The sequence below is a fragment of the Danio rerio genome, chromosome 4, assembly GCF_052040795.2.
Source record: "Danio rerio strain M-AB ecotype USA chromosome 4, GRCz13ab, whole genome shotgun sequence".
NCBI classification, from domain to species: Eukaryota; Metazoa; Chordata; class Actinopteri; order Cypriniformes; family Danionidae; genus Danio; species Danio rerio.
The window spans coordinates 69,355,700-69,381,529 of NC_141024.2; the positions used below are offsets into that span (position 1 = coordinate 69,355,700).

Here is a 25,830-nt window from a genome sequence, read left to right on the forward strand (position 1 = left end):
CACTGTTAAACGCATTCTATTTTACAAGCTTTGCAATAACCTGATTTGTGAGAAACTGTATGTTTGCGAAATTTATGGCGTATTATACATCAGAGAAGCAGACAGAGCATTCATTAAATGAACATAAAATTCTAATCTATTTTACAGCCAGCTCACAATTAAAGTTTACAATTTTTAGCTGAAAACTATTTATCGAATGCCTTATTATAAAAACTACATATATATATATATATATATATATATATATATATATATATATATATATATATATATATGTATGTATGTATGTATGTATGTGTGTGTGTGTGTGTGTGTGTGTGTGTGTGTGTGTGTGTGTATATATATATATATATATATATATATATATATATATATATATATATATATATATATGTCGTGGTTGCTAAACCAGTTCTTTATTGTCATTATCTGTTGTAGTAATACTGTCGTAAAGTGACTGTGGCGCATATGCGGCAGCTCTGCCGTATGTTGTTTTCGTTTTGTTGTGATATCCGAAGTTCATACAGTAAACTGGCATTTACCCAAAGCTCCGTTAGTGTTTGTTTATTGGACATAACATTTGGCGACTAGGTTTGCTTTATCTCTGCCTCCCCCGGAGCCATTTCTGCCCCACGCTGGTGAACCCCAGTATTCTGAAATCACGGCCCCGCTACGACAACTGCTCAAGCAGAACACCTCCTGGGCATGGACAGCAGATTGTGAGCAGGCTATTCATCAACTTAAGCGTCTTCTCACATCTCCACCAACCCTAGCTCATTTTGATCTCTCCAGCCCCACCCTGGTGACCTGTGACGTATCAGCGGTAGCAGTTGGGGCAGTCTTGTCACAGCTGCATGATGACGTTAAAAGGCCTATTGCTTTTGCTTCGCGGGCTCTGAGTACTGTGGAGCAGAAATATTCGGTGGGGGAGAGAGAGGCGTTGGCGTGCATTTGGGCTTGTGAGCGCTGGCACATGTACTTATACGGACAATCCTTTACACTCAGAACAGACCATCAGGCTCTTACTACCCTCATGACCTCTGCCGGAACAGGTCACAAGCCTCTACGGCTTCACAGACGGGCTGACAGATTGAATCAGTACAATTTCCTGCTGCTGTTCACTCCTGGAAAAGATAATGTGGTTGCGGACTTTCTGTCCCGTTCAATGGCAGATCCAGCTAGCACAGCCAATCAGCCAGAATAAGACTAAGAAAGTGAACTTGTGCAGTTAGTGTATGAGCCATTGCAGACTGCATTGTCACTTGAAGAACTTAAGGGAGAATCTGCGGCAGACCCACTCTTCATTACCTGCAGCACCTACATTCAGAACGGCTGGCCATCTCAACTAAGCGCTGACCTGACACCTTTCTCACGAGTCAGAGCAGAACTGACATGTTGGGGTGAGTCATGCATTGCACGGGGGCACAGAGAAGTTATTCCTCCATCCCTTAGGGGGCAGGTGCTGGCAATGGCACATGAGGGGCACGTGGGGATAGTTAAACTGAAGCAGAGATGCCGAGATTCAGTTTGGTGGCCAGGGATTGACAGGGAGCTACACGCTCTTGTACATGACTGTGCACCTTGTCTGCTTAGTGGTCAAACAGGTGCCCCAGCACCGCCACCTTTGCAACCTGTTGACTGGCCCACCAAGCCATGGGCACATCTTCAGATGGACATTTGTGGGGAGCTCGCCTCTGTTCCTCACCATCAGCGGTTTCTTGTTGTGGTGTATGACCTCCACTCAAAATGGCCAGAGGTTGCACCTATGGGCTTAGTTACAGCCTCCGCATTGGTCGATTTCTTGGAGCAACTCTTTTCCCGATGGGGAGTTCCACAAGTCATTACCACTGACAATGGGCCACAGTTTGTTTCCAGTGAGTTTTCATCATACTTGGCTGCTAAGTGCATCGTCCATATACGCACTGCCTTCTACCATCCTCAAGCTAATGGCGGAGTGGAAAGATTCAATCAAAGTCTGAAAAATGGCATACGTGCACACCTTGCCCAAGGTTTCCCCTTTAAGGCTGCTCTCTCCCAGACCCTCTTGCATTACCGTGCTACCCATCATGCCACCACTGGGGTGTCTTCTGCCTGTCTCATGCTTGGCCGGGAGCTGGAATTACAGTAAATAAGCTGAGACCACCTTATCAGCTCCCGATGAACACTTCGGTTCAAGCACGAGTTCACCAACATCAGCTCAACATGAGAACCAGGTACGGCAGCAAGCATCATGTTCGGCCCACAAAGATCAGAGTACAGGACTGTGTGAGAGCCTGTAGGCCACACCGCAGTAATAAATTGAGCTAATTTCTGTCTGACCTGTCTGGGCGCGTACTGAAGAGCGATGTTGTCGCGCGCGTTCTGATCAGCTGTGTTGCCGCGCGTACTCAAGAGTAGTGTTGTCGCGCGCCTACTGAAGGGCGGGACCGAGGGTGTTGCGTCGCGGGGGCACTTTTGATCATTTTGGAAGGGCACTTTCTATCCAAGACTAAAAAGGGCATGTGCACTGCACAGGTTGAGCCCTATGTGTGCACGTGCCTGGCTGTCAGGGATCTGAAGATGCCATGACAGCTCGCCCTGTGAGGACAAGGGCACGTCCTGCGCATTTCCAGGACTTCGAAACTATGTTTCATACTTGAGCTTAGTGGGAGGGGGGAAGTGTTATGGTTGCTAACCAGTTCTTTATTGTTCATTAATGTGTTCATTAATGTGATATCAGAAGTTCATACAGTAAACTGCTGTTCACCCAAAGCTCCTTTTGTGTTAGTTTATTGGACATAACATATAAATATATATATATATATATATATATATATATATATATATATATATATATATATACACACATAAGTATATAGAACACAACATGATAAAACAAATGGAAAATCTAAACAAAAAAAATGGCTACTTCTTGGACACGTTTAATGCTTCCAAACAGTTTGCTGCATTTATAAATGACCCTTGAGGTAGTTCATTATGATGCTATTTACCTTCTATGTGTGATTTAATTGGACAGGAATCACATGACTAATTTTGTTAATCTCTATAGACAAGAAAAAGGTAGTGACTGCAAGTTGAAGGAAAGTAGTGAAGTAAAAGTACAGATACAGCACTAAAAATGTAGTCAAGTAAGAGTAAAACACAGATTTTTAAACTTAGTCAATAAATGACAAATCCTGAGAAAAAGTAATGTATTAACAGTAATTTGAGTATTTGTAATTAGTTACTTTACACCACTGAAAATATCCCATTTTAATATTTTTCATAACTGCTAATAATTGATGTGTAAATGAGCATAGTTCATCCATAAGGAGAGCTAATTGAAATAAAATATATTAAACGGAAATAGCATAAATAAAATCCATAATCTATTAGGCTAACTATAGAAGTTAATAATTAATTTGATCTGGAAATTAAATTGTGTCTATTTTTGTAATTTATTTGTCACTAGCAGAGATTTTCTTAACCACAGTACAGTATTGACCTTATTCTAAAATGAGGAAGTGCGCCTGTTTTCGCGATTGTCTTAGAACTTCCGTTTCAGTCGCCTATGGGAGAAATGACAAGGAATAATAAACGGCAAAAAACGGTCAAACTACTTGCTTTACAAACAAATGTTTGCATGACTATAAAGACCAAGTAGAATAATATAACAAGGAAATATCAGTTTGCAACCTCAAACAGCGAAACGAGCAGTTTTAATGTCTAAAAATGAATGGAAGTGAATGAGACCGGAAGTCTCGTGCCAAAAAGATTCAAATGGCAGCGCCCGCTTGTCTGCGAAGAATAAGGTCACTCCAGTCCAGTAGGGGGTGCAAATACAATTTTTAAGTTGATTTGCCAACAGCACTTAATTAAAGGAAGAAAAGCCGTGTTCAGTTCGCGGGTAACGTCAACGTGTCCTGGACTCCGGTGGTACATTTTGCAGTTCGCAGCAGAATGGAGCATTTATCGTCGTTATCTTTTGTGCTTTTTACCTCAGCTAAAAGAGTAACATTGAGGGAGGAGAACATGATGGTGGAGAATATTTCAAAAATCTTCCAGGTAGGTCGGTGCAACCACGTAGCTGACATAAGAACACTGCTTTATCGCTTCATTCTAACGTTAGGCCGTTTAACATTACACGACGTTTTCGTACTGTAACAGGAAACTTTTATGCAGTCATCTGTTGATTTACACGACAACGGTGTTTTTAAGACTGAAAATGTATAAATCTGTAAATGTTAAGTTACAAAGTTTTTGTTAACGTGTAAACCAATATATGAAAACGTGACGTCCTGCGCATGCATGGCATGCGTTCAGGGTTGTGTAGATCAAAGAATATACACATTTTCTCGCACATTTTACAAAACGCGACGAGCCGCTGACTGACGGTATGTCCTAACTTTGAGGCTTTGGTTCTCTAAAAAACAAAAATACTACATAATAATATTTATCGAAGGAGCTTATTTGGTTATTTTTAGGTTGGAAAATCTAGTCAGACATTTGGTTTTAGTTCAAAAAAAAAAAAAAAAAAGAATACCTAAAAGTATTTCAAATCTTTTTTTCAAAAAGTGAAACATGTTAAATTAGTTAACTACACAAAAAGTGAAATATTTCAATCATTCATTTTAAATTATAGATTTTATATATATATATATATAAAACTTGTATTTATCTAATTATTAAAGAGTACTATTTTTATATTTTATTTTTATAGGTAAGCACCCAGAGTCTGTACCTCACAGATGACACAAATGTGGCACTGTTTCCGAGATCAGATGGCTACTTCAGCCTATTGGATCTCAGAGACAAAGCTCATTATGAGGTCCATGGGTGTCCCATAGCGAATGACAACGCTGCTGCCTCTGCACCAGCGCCTTCAACAAGCAGCCAATTTCGGTTTGCAAGACCTTGTACCCCTGCGAGTCCCTCACTGCCACCCAGGGCCCAATGTCCGAAATACTTTAGCAAGTAAGATTTTAAATTATTTTCCATGGCTATAGGGTATTTTTTTCTTACATGTACACAATGTTCATTGTTGTGCAAAACTCTAAATGAAGCTGTTATTAATCCTAGGACTGTCAGCCTGGGGGAGTTTCAAAATAGCAAACTTGACACCAGCAAAATGGTGGTGATAAAATTTACAGAGCAAGAGGCAACTGTACCGATTTTGATGGCCAAAGTGAAAGATGCAATGGGAACCAATGACACAGTAATTTTGACAGACCACAATGCTGTTGAGATTTTAGACTTTTTTTTAGGAACAAGAGGTGCTTCAGTTAAAAAAAAAATATTCACCTTTATTTACCATGTAATCAAGTTGTCAGACTTTTTTGTTTTCTTTTTATGCATTCACATGTAAAATCTCACAAATAACTTGTATGCATGTTCTGTGTACTCATTTAGGTTCCTTTTACTGGAAGCAGAACTCCAGAAAAATTGTGGCTGTACTGGAGGCAGACTTTTAAGCCATAAAACGGAAGAGGCGGAGAATCTCGTAAGTGTTTGTCAGTGACTTGGTAATGTTTCTTAATTTACCTCTAGTCATCGGTGCTGTAAAAAGCAAATATTAGCTTTTAATAAAGAAAGCTGATTTGATGGAGCATATGGAGAAAAAAGACACTTACTGAAAAGCATGTTTTTATTAGTGTTTTATTATAGTGCTACTATATTAAAATCTTAGTCTTATTTTAAAAGGTATTTACTGCAGAGCCACTTGGGCAGAGCTGAGCTCCATCCAGCAAGGGGGAGCTTGAGCTCCAGCTCCTTTTTTTAAAGTGAGAATATACAATCATAGTGCATTATAAAGAAAAAAAAAACCTTTTTGAAAAAAGGAAAACAAAAAGCAAAAGAAAAAAACAAACAACAGAAAAGGTTTTTACATCACTCTAATACAGTTTATACATTAAATAAAAAGATTATAAATGTTTTCAAATCTCAGTTGTTTTTAAAGCCTTTTTGTGTAGAGTTAGAAATCATTTCAAAGTAATACTGCATTTCAGTAAGCAAAATATAAATAAAAAAAGGTTTTTGGTTTAAAAAATTATTATTATTTATTTATATTAAAGTTTGTTTATAAGATGATTAAGGAAATATATTTTCTTTTTATTTAAAGCTTCTGTTTTATAACAACATTTACAATTATTTACAAAAAGAGAAAAATATTTCCAAAGCAAATTAATAGAGGTAAAGTTGGTTTTATATTTGCACATTCGGACTTACGCTCCCCTAATAAAATATTAGAAAACTATTGTTTGCAAATTCCAAATAGCGAAATCACACTAGCAGACAACTATTATCAAACTACAACAGCGTTCATGGTCAAAGAAATCATGCTAGTGTTGTTTGAAGTGTTACTTACATGCGATTTCAGACCGAATATTCAATATCGCGTGAAAAACAACAAAGGGACCGTGTCACAAGTTCTCAGGTTGTTGAAAAACGAACAAAAGCAATTCAGCCAACTACCATAACGGTAAACATCACTTACATTTTGCATTACAATGACCTGTTTTGGTACCACTTTACATTAGGTGGCCTTAGTAACTATGTACCTACAGCCCAAATTACACATTTGTTACAGTGTACTTACATTGTACCTTCATGTTCTTACATTGTACTTACATTTCAAGTACACACATGCTTAATATGTAGTTACAAAAGTGTACGTACATATATATGCTAAGGTGTAAGTACACATTTTATAAGTACATATTTGTAAGTACGCATTTGTAAGTACATTATTTTTAAGTACACAACATATTTGCTATTGCTATTTTTTTTTTTTTTTTGCAAACATATTTTTTTTTACTTCTATTACACAACAAAGAATTATTGTTTATGGTTACCGCAAGGTGCGCAATATCCTTATTATTCAAAGATGCAACCAATGTTTGCAAAATACAGACAGTTGTAAATGTTCATTCAGTTCATTCATTTAATTTTTTTTGTGTCAGGAAAGAGTCATTTATTTATTTATGTTGTGGTGTGCACTTCACCTGTTGTAAATAATGCACATAAACTGCACCATCTATTCAGCAAAATGACAATAAAGTTTTATTTGTAAACAGTAGTTAATATGCAAAAAAATTAGAGGAAATAGCAATGAACAATATATTTTATAGCATATATAATCTTTGTTTATGTTAGCAAAAAGGTTCTCACTTATGTTGTACTGCATTAAATAATGTAAAAATACACATAACTTGATATTACAAATCTAGTAAATTCAATGGTCAACAGTAACTACGTTTAATAAATTATGTCAACGTATTAGTTAACTCTTGTTAACTAAGTAAATTTTGTTGTAAAGGGTGGGACCATTTGGACACTCAGGAATATGTACTTAACTACTGTGTACTTACACTGAAAATACACTAAATCGGCCCTCTTAAAATACAGTGAGGAGCCATTGTTGATACACAGGAACTACCGTGTGCTAACATTGAAAATACACTAAATATGCCCTCTTAAGATACAGTAAGGAACCCTTGTTGATACACAGGAACTACACTGTTAAAAATTGTCCCGTTAAAAAACAGTAAAATACTGGCAGCTGCAGTTGCCAGCAATGTACTGTTATTTTACAGTATGTTGCTGTAAAAATACATGGACTACATTGATTTACACAATACTCAAGTGAACTCATTTTGCTCACTGAAAGCAACTGCCTCAACTTGGTCAACTGCTGAATGAGTTTATGAAGTAATGTGCTATATATGCTTAGAAGTATACTTATAATGATAACTTATTTTAGTTAATTAGAAAAGTTCGGTTTAACTCTAATGTCTTATTTTTCACAACAGCACACATACATGTAAATCTGGAATCACCAGAGAGATTCTGACTGCATCAGCAACTAAACAGCCACTATCTTTAAATAGAGAAACATGCAAAATAACATCAGCAGTTCATTGTTCATCTTTAACTCATACACTGGCTCTACTCTCCTCCACAACGGTGACAGACAGAAGAAATTAGCTTCAGGTTTTACAGTAAAATACTGTTTTTTCCTTTATTTAACAGTAATCTACTGGCAGCTGTGTTTGCCAGCAATCTACTGTTTTTTTACAGTCTATTTCCGTAGTGTAAATTAACAGTATATTACTGTTAAAATACATTTTTACACTGTGTTTTTACCTCTCACACCTTTAACCCTTTAAACCCCAGAGCATATACTTCAGTTTTAATTGAAGTGTCCACACTACTGAGTGTTCAAGAAACATGGAGCAAAGCTGAAGTAAATTCATTAATTAACTGACTAATTAAATGATAATTGAGGATTAACAATGAACAAATGAAGAAATACTGAAGGGAAAAAACAAGAACAGAACATACAAAACTTTAGTCACAGCTTTATAATGAAATAACCTGAAGAACAACAAATGATTAAATCATTTAAATGATCAGCGGATGATTAAACAACTCTACAAACATCATCACCAGCTACACTTATTACTTAATACATGTATTTTTGTATAACATCTACTAAAGTTCTTCTTGAGAAAAAGTTAAAGTTTTACGTCACCATCATGGAGAACAGAGTTTGCTTTAGTTGGGCTCTTAGCCCTGTCATTTTAAACATTTATATATCTTGGCTGCTGCAATTGTTAAGAACTTTGTTTAAAAAGCTCCTTTGTTGTGGCAAGCCAGCCAAAAACCTAAATAAGATCTGGTGATGTTCATGTTGCTATTAAATGGCAGAGTCTGTTCTCATTTAGTATAATAAAATTTACTGCTCCTATTCAATGTTAAATTTATTGTTTTACATTATATGTCTATATATGGCAATGATTTCTGGAAGTTTTTAAGAATATCTTGGACAATAACACTGCTCTATGGTGTAAATCGCACTCAAAGAGACATCAATAATCAGCGGATGAACCTCAATAATGGTGACAACTAACAAAATTAACAGTTTAACTCACAAACAGGCAACTGAAAGTCTAAACATAAACAACAGCAGAATCGAACACAAATAAAGAAAACTGTTAGACCATTATACAACATTTATTTATACCGCAATGCATGCTGGGATATTTGTACCGTGCCACTCCCAGCATGCATTGCAGCATGAAACATTTGAGATGTTACCATTGTTGAGATACAAGGTCAGATTCATGAGGTCTGAGTGTGTATTTGTCATAACTGAACTGTTTTTGTATGTTATTTCTTAACTGTTAAGTAATTACAGAGGTATCTTTTCTGTTTCCACTTCTCATTAATTACATTAATACCTGTAACTAAGCATAAAATCTATTGCATGAGGCCCTTCATCCAGATTTATAACAAAACATTTATCAGAACTAATTTCAGACTAATAGATTTCTCTATTTATTGACTTTCCAACTTTATTGCTATAATAAAAGCAATTTGTTAACTCTTTATTATAGTAATTGGAGAGTCTGAATTAATAAGTTCAAGGGTGAAGAGCCCAACTAAACCAGCCCCTCACTCCATTACGGTGACACAAAAAACACCTTAATTCCTGTTGGATCTCAATGAAGTCAGTAATAAGTGTGTCTGCTGTTGTTTGTGAAGTTGTTTAATGATCCTCTGCTGAGACTGAAGCTGTTTTATTTGATTTTATTTAATGTTGTAACTCAAGTCACTGTTTGTGTTTCTTGATTATTTTCTTTAGTAATTGTGATTATTAACAGCAGGTGTTCATCAGTGTCTGAATTCACTCATTAGTGTTCATTAAAACTGTCAGGTGAACTATATTAGTTAACTAGTCTATGAAATAGTGAACAAGGACACAAAGCGTGATTTCAAACACAGACTTCAAAACATCGAATCTGAACTCTGTTAGCTCACAGTTTTCTGCAGTTGGTTACTTTCTCGAAAACAAAAATGTTACCCAGAAAGCACTGTTTTTAACAGAATATTACTGTTTTAGTGAAAAAACATTATTGTACCGTAGAATCTGACCGTTTTTTAACAGCAATTTTTTACAGTGTACCGTGTACTACACTGAAAATACACTAAATTTGCCCTCTTAAGATACAGTGAGGAACCCATGTTGATACACAGGAACAACCATGTACTTACATAGAAAATACACTATATATATACTTCCTCTTCGATTCCCGGAGGTATAAATCGGGCTAAAACTCCAGTATTTGAGCCCGGCTTTAAATACAAGATTAAAAAAAGCTATTCTCCCTCGTTAGATAAGCGGTTGAAAGTGGATAAAAGAAACACATTTAGATGCAAGGTGTGAACGAAAATTGTTGAAGGAAATGTAAAAATAAATAAATAGTGTTTTTTTTATTAATGTAACGAGCTTATTTTCAACCTTTTATTTCGTATGACATTTTCAGGCAATATGCAACTATTGCATATTTAGTTTGCACAACAATAATATACATGTCAACAAGGTACAATAAATAAAATGAAAATTTGAGTTTATTTCCTATTTTTTGATTTGTGCAATTGTATTAATGTAAGGTGTGACTTATTATTACTTATTATTGAGAGAAAGAATCAAGTAAAAGTCAAAAATGGTTAAAAACCGGTATAATCTACATTCAGGCAGTTATATTCTTCCTATACAAAGTCTATCTTGAATAAAAGTAGAATCACTTTAAAAGATTTAACCATAAAAATACCAAAATCACTTTAGACATTTTAGATAGTATTAACTACTAGAAATAACAATAGAAACATTTGATTCCAATTACTCAGCCCTCAGTTCCACTCAAGGTCTCCATGACCTCTGACCTAGATTGGTGGTTTCTGAAAATAGGTATAAAGAGACTGGCAAATGCACTGAACATTCTTATATTAAGCAATGTGTTAACTTATTCATTAATTAAAATCAATTCACAGTTAAATACTCATTCAAATGATCAAATAATTATATTTAATAAAAAATTATGAGAAACAAGATGATGAGAAAAGGATAAACGTTGCTCCATGATGAGATGGATTGGAAAGCAGAAATCCGAATATTTCAACACACTCTCACATGCACACACACGCGCGCACACACACAACACACACTCACACATGCACACAAATACACAACACACTCTCACATGCACACAAACATACACTCTCTCACATAAACACACTCACACACACACGCATGCACGCACACATAGACGCATGCACGCACACATAGACACAAACACACACACAGACTCCTTCACACATGCACACACAAACAGACACTCTGTCTCGAACGCGCGCACACACACACACACACACACACACACACACACACATGCACATGCATGCAAACACACACAAATACAGACTTACACACACACTCTCTCTCTCACACACACACATTCTCTCTCTCTCTCTCTCTCTTACACACAGACACACACTCTTTCATGCACACACACACACTCTCTCACATACACACTCTCACACACACACATTCTCTCTCACACAAAGATCTTTCACACATACACACACACACAACAGTGAACACAATGTGTGCAAACACACAGAAAACATATGTGCACACATACAAACAGTAGTGAACACATGCACATGCACACACACACACACACACACACACACACACACACACACACACACACACACACACACACACACACACTGCTGCTGCTGGCTACTCCTGCAGAGGAATCTGGGTAAATCTCTCGTCAGTCTTCAGCTCAGTTTCACTGATGATCTAAAACCAACCCAAAACCCAGGGCAGAGCGGCTCAGTGAATGTGGTCTGGACTGAGTGGATGATGCTCATTGTGTCTCTATAGATGTTGTAGAAGATCAGAGTTCCTGCACTGTGATCCACAAACACTCCTATTCTCCTGCTGAGCGGCCCCACTGGGAGATCAGTGTCTTTGTTATTGTGTCTAAATGTGAAACTGGAGGAAGAGCAGATCAAACTCCAGGACTGAGCATTATATCCAAACCCACACTCAGCACCTCCCTTCCTCCTGATGCTCTTATATGACACTGATATAAACACACCAACATCTCCACTCCAGTCAATCTCCCAGTAACAGCGTCCACACACACTCTCTCTGCACAACACCTGATGAACATCAAATCTGTCTGGATGATCAGGATACGGCTGATTCTCTAACACACTCTTCACCTCTCTGTTCTCCTCAGACAGAATGAGACGAGTGTGTGCTGTGTTTAGATCCAGAGTGAGGAAACAGACATCTGAACACAAGAACACACACATTTATAACCATAGATGTGTGCGTGTGTGTGTGTGAGAGACAGAGAGAGTGTGTGTTTGTGTGTGAGAGAGAGAAAGAGAGTGTTTTTGTGTATGTGTGTGTTTGTGCATGTATGTGCATATGTGAGCTTGTGTGTGTGTGTGTGTGAGTGTGAGAAAGTGAGTTTATGTATGTGTTTGGGTGTGTAAAAGTGAGTTTGTGTGTATGTGCATGTGTGTGAGAGTGTGTGTGTCTGTGTGTGTGTAAGAGAGAGAAAGAGAGTGTGTGTTTGTGTGTGTGTCTGTCTGCGTGTATGTGCATATGTGAGCTTGTGTGTGAGTGTGTGTGAAAGTGAGTTTGTATGTGTGTATGTGCGTGTGTGTGAGAATGAGTGTGTGTTTATGTGTGTGATAGATTGTGTGTGTGTGTGAGAGAGAGAGTGTGTGCGTGAGTGTATGTATGTATGTGTGTGTGTATGTGCATGTGCATGTGCATGTGCATGTGTGAGTGTGTGTGTGTGTGTGAAAGTGAGTTTTTGTGTTTGTATGTGCATGGTGTTTCTGTGTGTGTGCGTACATGCGTGCCTGTGTGTGTAAGTGTGTGTGTGCGCGTGCATGCATGAGTGTGTGAGAGAGTGTGTGTGAGCGTGCCTGTGTGTGTGAGAAAGTATGTGTGTGTGTGAAAGACTGTGTGCATGTTTGAGAGTGTGTCTGTGTGTGAGTGTGTGCATGAGTGCGTGTGTGAGAGAGAGTGTGTGTATGCATGTGACAGAGAGAAAGAGAGTGTGTGTGTGTGTGTGTCTGTGCATGTATGTGCGTGAGTGTGTGTGTGTGAGAGAGAGAGAGAGCGTGTGTGAGTGTGTGTGTGCATGTGTGAGTGTGTGTGTGTGTGTGTGTAGTCCTACATTTGCGTGGTCCTGCTGTAATCCTCGTGTGTCCTCCATGATCCAGACTGTAAACACACACAGATGGAGAGAATGAGCTGTTTAGTTTCCCCCTCAGCTAATAAGCTAAAGCTAGCACTGAGCCGCTCAGCTACACGCTCCAAACTCTTGAGCTAAAACACACAACACTTGTTGGTTGAGCCGGGATGCACAATGAATGTAACACAGTGCGTTCTTTTCCTCTGCTGTTGGTGAAGCGAGCGCAGATACTGCTCATGTTGATGGAGACACCCTGCTGCAACATTCATTTATTACAGTGATCACACTTAGCTTTGCCATGTGTTAACCTTTCCTGCTCTGTCCCTTTGCTGTATTCGAAATAGCAGGGGAGATTCACTTATTACTCCATGGCCGAATAATATTAGTTTCGGGGTTAATTCCCTCCTGTTTTCGTTGCAGCCGGTGAATGAACGAGGACACATGTAACTTGGTCCAATTATTTATTACTATCCGTGTGGTACAACTAAATCAGACCATACAAAGGGAACATCAGTGCACAACTCTCTCATTACCAAAAACCGCTCTTCTCTTTCTCTTTCTCTCTCTCTATCTCTCTCTCTCTCTCCCTCTGCTTCACACACACAAACACAAACTGCAGCCCCGCCCCTTAAAGGACTCGCACATTTTACAACACTACCCCCACTCTGGATGGTCATAAGTAACTTATGCCAATCCAGCACAACATATACAATATAACATACTTGTTTTTTTAACACTTTAGACTAAATAGCTAAATAATATGAACACTATAACATTACATGAACTCAGTCAGGTTAGGTAACCACCCAATCACCAAATCTGTCTGGTGCTTTTGTCCTTCAACCCAATCTTGTACAGCGCTGGGGTGGGAATTTGGTCAAACCACCCCCACTGTCCAAAGTATCATTAGGGGAAGAAGACTCCCCATCAGAATATGCGGGAGAAAACGAGGTTTCCTCAGTATTTGTGTCTCTGACTAGAGTTTGGGTGCTATCATGCGTTTCGCTTTCCTCCATGCTAGAGAACAGATCGGACAACTCTATTTCTGCAGAATGCATGCTAATCACAAGTGGTGGCACTTCCACAGGTTTCCATGGCGTGGCCAGCTGTATGGCCCAAATATTGTCCAATGGCTCAAGACTGCAATAGGGCTTTAACTGGTCATGATGGACCACTTTTGCCTTGCTTTTTGGGCCCTTTTGGATGCGATAGACAAGATCATCTAACTGTCCCAGGATAAAGAAAGGACCCTCGTATGATGGAAGAAATTTCCTGACCTTGTTCTTAACTCTTTGTGTTCCTTTAATGAGATACCACACAGGATCCCCAATCTCAAATTTCGTGCGACAGCAAGTTTTGTCATACTGTCTCTTTGCTCGGACCACTGACTCACCAAGCACATCACAAGCAGGCTATTTGATGTGCCAGTTCCAACCTTTGTTGGAGGGTTTGAACAGAATCAGGAACAGTGCTATTTGCATCTGAGTAGGGGGGTAAACCAGCTACCAGGTCTACTGGCTCACTCAGCTCCCGGCCAAACATCATGTAATTAGGAGTGAAGTGAGTAGCACTGTGTCTGGTTGCTTTGTAGGCCATGACAGCATACGGAATCATAAGATCCCAGTCCCAGTGGTAACGTTCCGCAGACGTGGACAAGATTTTCTTTAGAGTGGAGTTAAACCTCACCACCTGACCATTTGACTGGGGTCGGAATGGAGTTGTGCGTGTCTTTTCAATGCCAAAGAGCAAACACATCCTCTTAAATACTTCAGATTCAAAGTTTCGACCTTGGTCGCTATGCAATGCCTGTAGAGCCCTATAACGACACACCCAATTTGATGCAAGAACCTCTGCTACAGTTTCTCCCTATCATTTACTATGGGAAAGGCCTCCACCCATTTTGTAAAATAGTCCTGTATCACCAGCACATAAGTCATCCCTCGCTCAGTTTCGTTCAGTGGCCCCATGATATCTAGAGCAATACGCTCCATAGGGGCTCCTACTCTAACATTTCCCATTGGAGCCTGTGGAGTTTTCCGAGGCCTGGCAGTTGATGCACAGCTTATGCATGTTTGACAACATAGAGCAACATTTACTTTCATCGCGTCTGGAGCTGTGTCACTGTACGCTCAACACCAAAATGTCCACCAATTGGTCCATCGTGCATGTGTTCCATGACTGTAGCCTGGTAGATACGGGGCAATACTATCTGTGGGTAAAACTGGACGTCATCCAGGCAATAAAATCGCCTTACCAGAATACCATCCAGCATAAGCCTGGGCAACGGTGTGTGGTTGTTTCTCCAATAGCTTCTGTACAATCTCAGTATCCCTTAAAGAATGAGCATCAAATGTATGGCAATGGTACTGCTAGTTTAAAAGGCAAATCCTACATCATTTTAAAATAAATAAATATTAAATAGTTTTAAAAGCATAAATAAATACTATAATGTTAACAGGTTTAAAGGCATATTTAATATAGTAATTAAAAGATTTATACAATAAAACTCAAGAATTTAATTTCATGTTGACTTAGTCACTTTGGAGTGTGGATGAAGAAGGCACAGCAAATGCTCATGCTGATGATGAGGGGATGGCATCTAAAAAAGATGATGAAGACGCTTTGGATGAGGGAGAGCAATTCATGGAAGGAGTGAGCAGTCAAGGTCAGTAGTATTACCCATTGTTATCCAGTGAAGCACACTGTGTTGTCTGAACTTCTGTGTAGGAATTATGGAATGTGTTTAATTAAAAATATATAAATATAAGATATAAATATATATATATTTTTTTGTTTGTTTTTATTGTTTATTTATTTGAAGGTCGGAATCCAAGGCCGTCTTGTCCACTGGCTGCCCTTCTTGGTGAACGATACGGTGGTGGTGCAGCACAAACCAAGAAAAATACCCAAGAGGTCTTTTCCACCGCCGGAGAGATCATCACTGCTAAGAGAAGTGCACTTCTCCCAGAGCATGTGGATCAAATTATTTTCCTGAACAAAAATCTGAAGACAATGTCGATCACTTGGTCTGCAGTCATGTGGAGAGGAGAGTTTGTTTAGTGTTCACTTAAGGCCTTAAGGTACTTTGCTAATATGGGTACAATTTTATTCAACTTGAATTATTGTCTGGCTGCCACGGTTTATTTTTTCTGCTGGCTAGACTGGCTATCTCATATACGTGTAGGCTTACAGGCCTTAAAATACTCCACTAAGTTTTAAGTTAAATGTTCTTAGTGACTTAAAATTATTTTGATGTTTTGGAGAAGCCATGGTACTACTATGTTTACTTTCATGGCAGCTAGACTTGCTACCTCATGTTTTTTGTCAAGCTAAAAATATGTCAAAGAAACTGTTCAGAACAGGCCATGTGCACTTTAACTCTCCATTGTTAATTGCAAATTGCAATGTTGCACTATTTACTTTTCAAAGGCTTGTAAGCTACAGTTTGCACTGTTTCAATTAATGAAACAAATTTTCTCATCACATCTTTAATTAGTTTTGTCCAGAATTTATTTTGAAAGCTGCCTGATGTTTAAGTTTATTTCAATTAATTAAATCCAAGTAAATTAAACACTCCCAAGATGTCACCAAAATCACTTTGTCTCTTTTAAATATATCAGAAAATGATGTAAGCGTATCGAATGATATAGAATCGTATCGAATTATATTGTATCGTATCGTTGGCTAAATATCGTGAAATAAATATATCGTATCGAGAGCTTAATATTGTGTATCGTATCATGAGATTATTGTATCGCTACAGTCCTACCGATCACAATAGGCCACCATACCCTCTCATATATGTCATCATTTAATACATGTAGTGATTTCCCTGGTTTGCGGACACGCGGTCTCAACTCAATAGCAACTGCAGCAGCACGCTCCGAAGAAGGGATATATATGACCTCAATTTCCTCAACTAGGCGACTGTAGTCCCACTGAGCTGATCGTGGATTCCTATGGACTATTGCTCCTGCTGCACCCATTAAACAAAATTTTAATTGGATGGCCATAGTCTCTTTAGCCCTGTGGTTGGCTTTTGCACAGCTCTCAAATCAATAGAGAAACTCCCTCCATGGGGTGGTACCATCATATTGACCAGGACGCAAAGTGGGGACTCTTTCCTGTGGTCCAAAGTCATCATCACTCTCAGAATTTTGATACTGTGCAGTACGTGGCCTGTGTGCCCATGACGCATGTGGTTCACATATGGGGGAAGAGAATCCTAATGGGACTGTGGTATTATCATGCTGCTGGAATACGCTAACATATTCTTTGTGCTGGGATGCATTACAACACAGAGCGCCAGGCTGTAGAATATCTGCAGGAGTGCTATCGACAAAATTTCCCACATAAGAAGAAGAGAATGGATTCATTTCATCCATGGGGTTGTTACGGTAGCTGTTAGTGGTTCTGCGGGCATACAGCCACCATTGTATTGCATCCTTCTCGTTCATTCCTAAAGTGCAAACAGTTAGTTCTGATTCCAGCGTCTTTCACCATAGACATTGGATGGATGGAATGACTGATCGTATTTCCGAATGAATAATGCTTACTTTCAGTTGCAAAACGCTGAATAGTAGTCACCATTTTGACTCACTTTTTAACGGGGTGTAGAAAACGGCGTTTGTATGCTTTAAGCTCAATTTCCAGTGATTTTTCACAGCCTGCTCACCCATGCTGCAAACGTCATAAAGTCTGTCCCTTCGTGGTCGCCAGTGTTAACCTTTCCTGCTTAGTCCCTTTGCTGTATTCGAAATAGCAGGGGAGATTCACTTATTACGCCATGGCCGAATAATATTAGTTTCGGGGTTAATTCCCTCCTGTTTTCGTTGCAGCCGGTGAATGAACGAGGACACATGTAACTTGGTCCAATTATTTATTACTATCGTGTGGTACAACTAAATCAGACCATACAAAGGGAACATCAGTGCACAACTCTCTCATTACCAAAAACCGCTCCTCTCTTTCTCTCTCTCTCTCCCTCTGCTTCACACACACAAACACAAACTGCAGCCCCGCCCCTTAAAGGACTCGCACATTTAACATCACATCGTTCTTCAGCACATGCAGCCTTTGAGCACATGTTGCAGTCCATCTCTAAACTATGTTCAGATTATTAAAGCTGCTCACCAGCGCCCAAGTTCCTGACAGATTAGCAAGTGGAAAATACACATGTGTGCACAGAGAAGAGGAATCCAGATGTTGATTTTAGAACAAGAGTCTGAACATTAATCCAAGTGTCTGATTCCAGAATCTGAATCCATCTTCGATCCCCAACCCTATTCCTGACCTGATATTGTAGAATTCTTCAGCAGAAATGGAGGAAGAAGTTTCTCTGCTCAGCTCAAATGCTGAAACTGTACAGTGTGTCCCGCTTAATGTCACTGTAACTGAGCCAATACACTCCAACATTTACAGAGGAGATTCTTTTCACACTCAATGATTTGCTCTTCATAGACATGACTGGAATACTCTACAAGCTGTATCTTCTGTCTGTCCTCACCCCATAACCCTCACAGAAAACTGAAGCTGATCACAAAAGAGCTTTCTAGTGTCTTTTTAAAGCCATTCAGTGTAAAAGCACAAGGCCAGTGATGCTCCACATACTTGAGTTTGTCCAGTGTGTAGTTTGGATCCTCCAGTTGTTCAGAGAGCAGCTTGACTCCTGAATCTCCTGGATGATTGTAGCTCAGATCCAGCTCTCTCAGGTGTGAGGGGTTTGAAGTCAGAGCTGAAGACAGAAAACCACAGCCTTCCTCTGTCACCATACAGCCAGACAATCTACAAACACAGCAATAGTCCACATCACACAGTTGGACAATCACACATCTCTTTGTGTTGTGAAGATGCTGACTGCTGTTTCTGCTCATGTCAACAGCAGTGATGAACACACACATCCTGATCAGCTCTCCTTATTGATCGAGCCCTCGCATCAGCAAACACACACACACACACACACACACACACTCACACACTCAACAAGGACTCGACATCATCTGTAGAAGTGTACAGAGCAAAGACATTGTTCATAATACACCACATCAAGCTGTAAAGTCTGCTGTGAGGAGGAAGAAGACACACTTGAGCTCAGAAGATCATCTTAAAGTCATGTATAAAACACAACAGGAAATGAGCTGATTTCATCATTTATATTGTGATTCTGTTGTGGATTAAAACAAAATGAGCTCAGACAAACACAAAGCCGCTCTCTTCATGTGTTCATCACCTGACCCACAGTCACGTTCACACTGATGCTGCATTAGGGGACTTTTATTCTGTCAGGAGAGAAACAGCTGATCAATATTCATGACTGCTGACTCTCCTTCACATTCAGCCTTTACCAGATATTGTTTTAGATGAGCGAGTAATCAGGATTATTTCAGACACTTTATCATGGGACTTTGATTTGTTTTCAAGAAACTGAAACTGCACAAATATGAGAGCAGCTCAAACCTTCAGCAGGACACAAAACAGCTTCACTTTAGCGTTTAACTCTGCTGCTTTCACACCTCCAGATCCACTGTTCTGCTCTGAAACAGGATTAACACTGGTGTAATGTTTATTTGTGTTCTTGCTGCGCTTCACTTTCACACAGAAATGTTGAATGTTGACACCCACAGACAGACACAACCTGGTAAAGTTTTCAACCAGTGAACTGAGACTGCAACTATTAGTGAAATCTATATTAAAGCTCTTCAAATATGATTTAGATTTACAGTAATTGTTTTTCATGTTTAAATCTGATTTATTCTTGTGTTTAAAGCGTTTGTCATTCCTCTACTTCAGTGTCTCAGACTCATTCAGAAATGATTATTAAATGCTGGATTAATGCACAAGAGAGTTTGGCGAACACGTTTTACACTATTTCAAATATATATTATATGTGCGGCTGTATAAGTCACATACAGCGCTCAGCATAATGGAGGACAGCCCATTCTGAAAATGAAGATTTTCCTCCATTTCTCAGTCAAAATTGCTGTTATCTGGGTTTAGTATCACCCAGGGTTAATATGTTCAAGCATGAAAAGCTCTAATATGAAACCATCTACCTGTAGTTATTGTTGAGTGGAGAATCATTTACCTCAGAGTCTCCAGTTTACAGTTCACAGTCTTCAGTCCATCAGAGAGAAGCTTCACTCCTGAATCCTGCAGGTCATTGTTACTCAGGTCCAGCTCTCTCAGCACACAGTTTGAGGATTGTAGAGCTGAAGACAAACTCTCACAGCACTGAACAGTGAGATTACACATGGCCAATCTGAGAAAGAGCACACATTACTAAATACCACACTGTTAATGTGATCAGTCGTATGTAACAAAATAAAACAAAACAAAACAAAAAAAAAATCAATCAATCAAAAAAATCAATCAGATGCTTAAACTCAGACCTCAGTGTCTCCAGTTTACAGTTCACAGTCTTCAGTCCATCAGAGAGCTTCTTCACTCCTGAATCCTGCAGGTCATTGTTACTCAGGTCCAGCTCTCTCAGCACACAGTTTGAGGATTGTAGAGCTGAAGATAAACTCTCACAGCACTGAACAGTGAGATTACAGCCCTGTAGCCTTTGTAGAGGACAAACACGATAAGTATGTGTTGATCTAGTGTGTTTAATATGTATAACTTCACTAATTAGTGAGCACATCTGGTGATTTTAGCATTTAATAGTATTTATGTCCATAAAACACAATTCAATGGCTTTCTCACTTTATTAACTCTTTATTAAACAACGAACACTGCAAGCCGATATATTTTTTATTGTTTTATTTATTAATTAACAAAAATCTTTATAAGTTGCATCTAAAAGCACTTTACAAAATAAAGTGAAACAGATGCAAATATAATAGAAATATAGAAGATAAATAAATATATTCATTGCTGTTTGCTGTTTGTTTTTGTTTCTAAAGATTCCTCCATGTCAGTGATCAGGACTGCCTGCCCTGTAATCTTGCCTGCAGCTCCTCAGCCTTATCCAGCCATGTCCAACATTTCAGTTGTCTCTAGTACAGCAGTTTCAATCTTCTCTAGTACATCAGACACAGTTTCTAGCATCAACGGTATGTTGTAGCGAAGACATAAACAAGGATGTAAACAACGAGAAATGCTGTTTGGCACTGCTAACAATTTAGCTAAAAATTCATATTTATCATCAAACCGCTGTAAACACACAATATTCAGCAGCGCTGCAGTGTCTCTCTATGCGGACGCTTTCCCTGCGTTCTACATCTCAGATACTGAACTCACAAAAGATATGAGAATGTTTCATATGACTTACAGTTGCTTATTCTGAGTATATGTGACAGACACTTGTCAGATGATATTTTAGAGAGCAGACGTGAGCTTCAGCTGTGTCCTCTGTGTCATTTTCTGTCTGATTCAGGCTCACACTGATACGGCTAACAGCTACTCTGACTGATAGGATTTACACAGCGCAAAAGTGCATCCAGATGAGAAGAGCTGAAGGCATGAACAACCTTCGCCAAATCACTAAAAGAGAGGACAGACTTCAACTTTGGGATTGAGGATTAATCCTTTGATTTTATGAGGAAGTAGACTTGAGAGTCATCAGCATATAGATGGTAATTTATGCCATGTTTTTCAAAAAAATTTCCCAACGTAAATAAGTAAAGGTAAAACAAAACCGGATCAGTATCGAGCCCTGCAGAACTCCACACATTAATTGAATGACAGAAGGACAAGAGTTGCCCAAACTGACTGATATAGTTCTATCCTTCAGATATGAAGAGAACCAGTCCAAGGCTAGACCCTGGATATCAGCGTGTTCTCTAAGCCAGGGGTTTTCAAACTGGGGGCCGCGGCCCTCCAGCCAGATGGCGCTAGGGGGGCCGCAAAAATTTTTAGATAAGCGGTAATCAATGGGCCCACATAGATGAATTTTGTGTCCCGCATCATTCTGAAGGTTAATATATTTTTATTATAATTTGAGCTCAAAAGTACCGCAAAAATTAAGCTTTATGTTTATGTCATTTCAATGCAGTTGACACTTTTGTGAAACAGGAAAAGAAGCGCAGCGGCTCGCCTCTGTGCACGGGGACTTTTATTGAATAAGCGCTTCTGGCCGGGCGCTTCCTGTGATTTTTGGCGCTTGTCTGCCGCACCTGACGGCGTTTACCTTTAACTTACGCTTACCTCTTTTACGCTAAACAACTAAATGAATGCTCAGGTCTATTTACTGACAATATTTCAGTAAAATACATGATCAATAAGAACATTATCGGAGGCTAAAAGCACTTCCCTGTTTATGGCTTGCGTTCCTAAGTAATCGATCAGCTGGGTGCTGCGGAGTGCGCGCCTCTCTGCGCAGGCTTTACTCATAGGGAATTATATAAAAATATATATTTTAAAGACAGGGCACAACATTGCACCTCGTCCACAGTGAGACAGGCTTTACACTTTGCATTGTACAAATATAAGACGGTCCTCTTTGGCAAACAAACATATTAAAATTGTAAAGCAAAAAGTGCTGCAATAACAATGAATTAAGCTGTCATCACATTAGCGAGTGCTCAGAGTTTCACTCCTGTTAAACTAATGACAGCTGGATGAGCTCTGCAGTGGACCTCTTACTCACATTGGTTCATAACTGGATGATTAAAAAAAACTAAATTGTATACACCCTGAATAAAACCACTATAGCCTATAAAAATTATAATGTATCTGTTTGTGTTATGTTATAGGGCTAATTAATTATTAAATATTAAAATGTATTAGTGCTCTGTATTTAATGGAGCTCAACATATCTGATCAAATTTTAATACTCTGAATATAAATGCATATTTTTAAGATGTTCCACTTTTTCTCATATTTATTTGTGTAACTAAATTAAATGTAATGTTGAGTATTATTATTAATAGAACAAACTGGTATGAACATTTTAAAGTCAGCAAAGCTTCTAAAATTATGCAAAGTAAAACTTGTGGCTCTTTAAACTTGAATACCCAATTCTAGATTGCATTTAGGAAATTATTTTTTATCAGTGTAAGTCAGGATTGTCGATCTGAGTAAATTATGATGTGCACAAAAAAAAGAATAAAAATAAACAAAACACACTGAACCACTACAGCCTCCATTGTAGTATTGCTAGTTACAACAGTACAGTTAACTGTTAACAGGCTGATGAATGACAAAACTCTTTAAAACTTCAAAGCTTTAAATCTTTAGATACATTTAGACTCTCAGCTGTGAGGGTAAATACAGAAGAGTCTAGCTGTGCATAGGCAGAAAAAAGCATAAAAATGGCATAAAAAACTGTGTAAACGTGGTGACTCGAACACAAAATATGGGTTGATGGAATCCAGTGAGAGCAGACCACAATAAACACTGTGCATGAAGATTTGATCAATAGATTGAAGCACTGAAACCATGTCAACTCAACTAACATCTTACAAAAATTAATCCAGATAGTGTATAATATAGATTTATTGAATAATATATAATAAAATAAATGTATTGAATAATACAATTTAAAAAAATTAAGTACAGTTGTTAATTTGAGGGGGTGGCGTCATTTTTATTTTTTGGGGGTCCCCGAAAGAATTCGCCCTACACAAAGGGGCCCTCAGCTGAAAAAGTTTGAAAACCCCTGCTCTAAGCTGATTAATGAGGATGTCATGATCCACTGTATCAAAAGCAGCAGTGAAATACAATAACGAAAGAAGAACAGGGCTACCTGAATTAACTCCTGCTCTTGCATTTGCTTTGCCTGCTTGCACGTTTAGAAGAAGATATAATGAAGAGGGATGCATGGTGGTTTAGTGGAAACACTTTTTTCCTCATAACAAGAAGGTCGCTGGTTTGAGTCCTAGCTCCAGTTTCCCAGTTTCTGACCATAGTGTATGAGTGTGTATGTGTATGAGTGTGTGTCTGTGTCAGTGAGTACACTTAAATGAGTATCAATAATTTGATTTTAGTGCAATTAAGACAATACTCTGTATAAGACACACACAGCTGTTTGACACTCTCTGCATCTACAGAGTCAGTGCAAACCAAAGACACCTGCATCGTGCAATGCTAAGTTTTTTTTCTTTCATTCAGCATGCGGTATGAACTTCCATTAAAACTACACTCTTCCAGCAGTTCATAGCTGCATCCAATATCTCGTTTGTCACAGGGGGCATGCATGAAAACTTACAGAATGAAAGTGAAAGAGCCAAACTGCAGTTAAAGTTGACAAAAAAAGGAAACAACCGAAATTACATGAAACTGGAGGAAATGCGGATAGCGCCGTGATGCGATGACATTAATCAAATTAAGTGCTGTAACATGTAAAACGGGATCATAAAAGGAACATTCAAAAAGCAGCTCATCTAAACACCTAAATCTTACTATTGTCTTAATTGAATCAAGGCAAATAATTCCATTACTAATGTCCATGTAAACGTAGTCAGTGTTACCTGATAATTATCAGCATAGAGAAGGTCAAAATAGACAGAATGGAGAAAACAACATCAGCGTGATCATTCCACTCTTACCAGAAAGGAGATTTAAAGTACGGAATCACTTTATTTTCGATAATAGACAATGGAGTTTACTTTCATATTTGCTGATTCTTAAAAGATAGTTGTTGTTGGAGACTTCCGGTTGCGGGCGTGAATGGAGTAGTCGCGCTTGTCTCGAGGTCCCTGTGGACTTCTTTTTTTTCTTCAATTCCTTAATCCTCCACCACTTTATTTATTTGTTTACCACTTAGTGCTTGACTGTGAACATGTTTAACGCTTAAAAAGTCTAAAAATGGCATTGAAGTCCGGCAAATATGGGAAAAAAGACCCTCCTAAAGACGATGGTACCGCAGCGCACGCGGAGTTTAACATGGCGGCCTTAACTAGCCTTCTGGAAGAACATAGAGAGGCCCTGTCTACTGAGTTTAAAGCCGCCTTGATATCTTTGGAAGCGAAACTGGACTCAGTTCAAACAGCGGTGCTGGATCAAGGTACGCGAATATCTTCGCTAGAATCGAATGCCGACCTTCTCAGTGAGCGAATTATCTCGCTAGAAGCGACCTGTTCTGAGCTAACTGAGAGCTATGCTAAACTAAAAGCTAAAACGGCAGACTTGGAGGGTCGAAGTCGGCGCAATAATATCAGAATTATCGGAGTGCCAGAATCCGTCGAGGGCCCTCGACCATCTGTGTTTTTCTCGCAGTTTCTTGTGGATGTTATGGGCGAACAAATCCTGTCATCCCCACCGGAGATCGACAGGGCGCATCGCGCTCTTGTGGCCAAACCGAAGCAAGGAGGAAAACCAAGGGCTGTGATAGTTCGGCTTCACCGCTATCAGATTAAAGAGGCTGTGATGCGAGAGGCTCGGAAACGAAGGGGATCGCTACAATATCAGGACAAACCGATCGCTATCTACGATGACTACAGCCCTGAGGTTGTGGAGCAACGCGCACAATATCGCGGAGTTATGACAGAACTTTACAATCTGGGTTTCAAACCATCCCTCCTCTTCCCGGCGAGACTGAGAATTACGACAAAAGCCGGTGAGCAAAAGTGGCTCCCCTCGGTTGAAGAGGCCAAGAACTTTCTAGGATCTCACCGTAATGCTTCGTAGAGGACATTACCGTTATACGCTTTTAAATAGTTTTACCTGATTGCGTTTTTATAAGGTGGAAAAGTTATGCCACTGTTCTAATAATAAAAGATGTCATGTTCTTTAAGGAGGACTTTCTGAAACACAGGGTTGAGTTTATATAAGGTAAGGAGAGATAAAGGAAGAGTGTAAATTGCATGGGGGATTTTTGAACGTTGTATTATGTTAATAA

At 38.9% G+C, this 25,830-nt stretch overlaps 2 protein-coding genes and 1 long non-coding RNA gene across 5 annotated transcripts in view; 2 read left to right on the forward strand and 1 right to left on the reverse strand.

Annotated features, from left to right (window-relative positions):
* The window catches only part of LOC148682376 (uncharacterized), a 147,695-nt gene that overhangs the window by 92,151 nt on the left and 29,714 nt on the right, over positions 1-25,830 (forward strand). The gene's annotated exons all lie outside the window — the stretch shown is intronic.
* On the forward strand, positions 651-6,131 carry LOC141381855 (uncharacterized). Of its 2 annotated transcripts, XM_087250609.2 has the most exons (5): positions 651-1,400; positions 3,983-4,044; positions 4,700-4,953; positions 5,059-5,252; positions 5,389-6,131. In XM_087250609.2, exons 2-5 carry the CDS (start codon positions 4,012-4,014, stop codon positions 5,448-5,450), a joined length of 543 nt encoding a protein of 180 aa, XP_087106735.1. In that variant the 5' UTR covers positions 651-1,400; positions 3,983-4,011; the 3' UTR covers positions 5,451-6,131. The 2 variants fall into 2 exon arrangements, with proteins under 2 accessions (XP_087106735.1, XP_087106734.1); XM_087250608.1 differs by lacking the exon at positions 651-1,400 and having other exon boundaries at positions 3,878-4,044.
* The window catches only part of LOC137491252 (NACHT, LRR and PYD domains-containing protein 3-like), a 41,827-nt gene continuing 26,265 nt past the window's right edge, over positions 10,269-25,830 (reverse strand). The window contains exons 8-12 of one of the 2 annotated variants that reach the window (NM_001444216.1): positions 20,438-20,611; positions 20,134-20,307; positions 18,660-18,833; positions 13,032-13,078; positions 10,276-12,128 (exon numbers count right to left, since the gene is read on the reverse strand). In NM_001444216.1, the coding sequence (NP_001431145.1) occupies positions 11,608-12,128; positions 13,032-13,078; positions 18,660-18,833; positions 20,134-20,307; positions 20,438-20,611 (1,090 nt within the window). In that variant the 3' untranslated portion in view covers positions 10,276-11,607. Of the gene's footprint in view, positions 12,129-13,031; positions 13,079-18,659; positions 18,834-20,133; positions 20,308-20,437; positions 20,612-25,830 lie in introns of both variants that reach the window. The other variant, XM_088649701.1, reaches the window with a different exon arrangement.

Coding starts and splice junctions, on each gene's coding strand:
- LOC141381855 (XM_087250608.1), top strand. CDS start 3,940: ATGGAGCATTTATCGTCGTTATCTTTTGTGCTTTTTACCTCAGCTAAA. Junction 4,045..4,699: donor ATATTTCAAAAATCTTCCAG/GTAGGTCGGTGC, acceptor TTATTTTTATAG/GTAAGCACCCAGAGTCTGTA. Junction 5,253..5,388: donor CTTTTTTTTAGGAACAAGAG/GTGCTTCAGTTA, acceptor GTACTCATTTAG/GTTCCTTTTACTGGAAGCAG.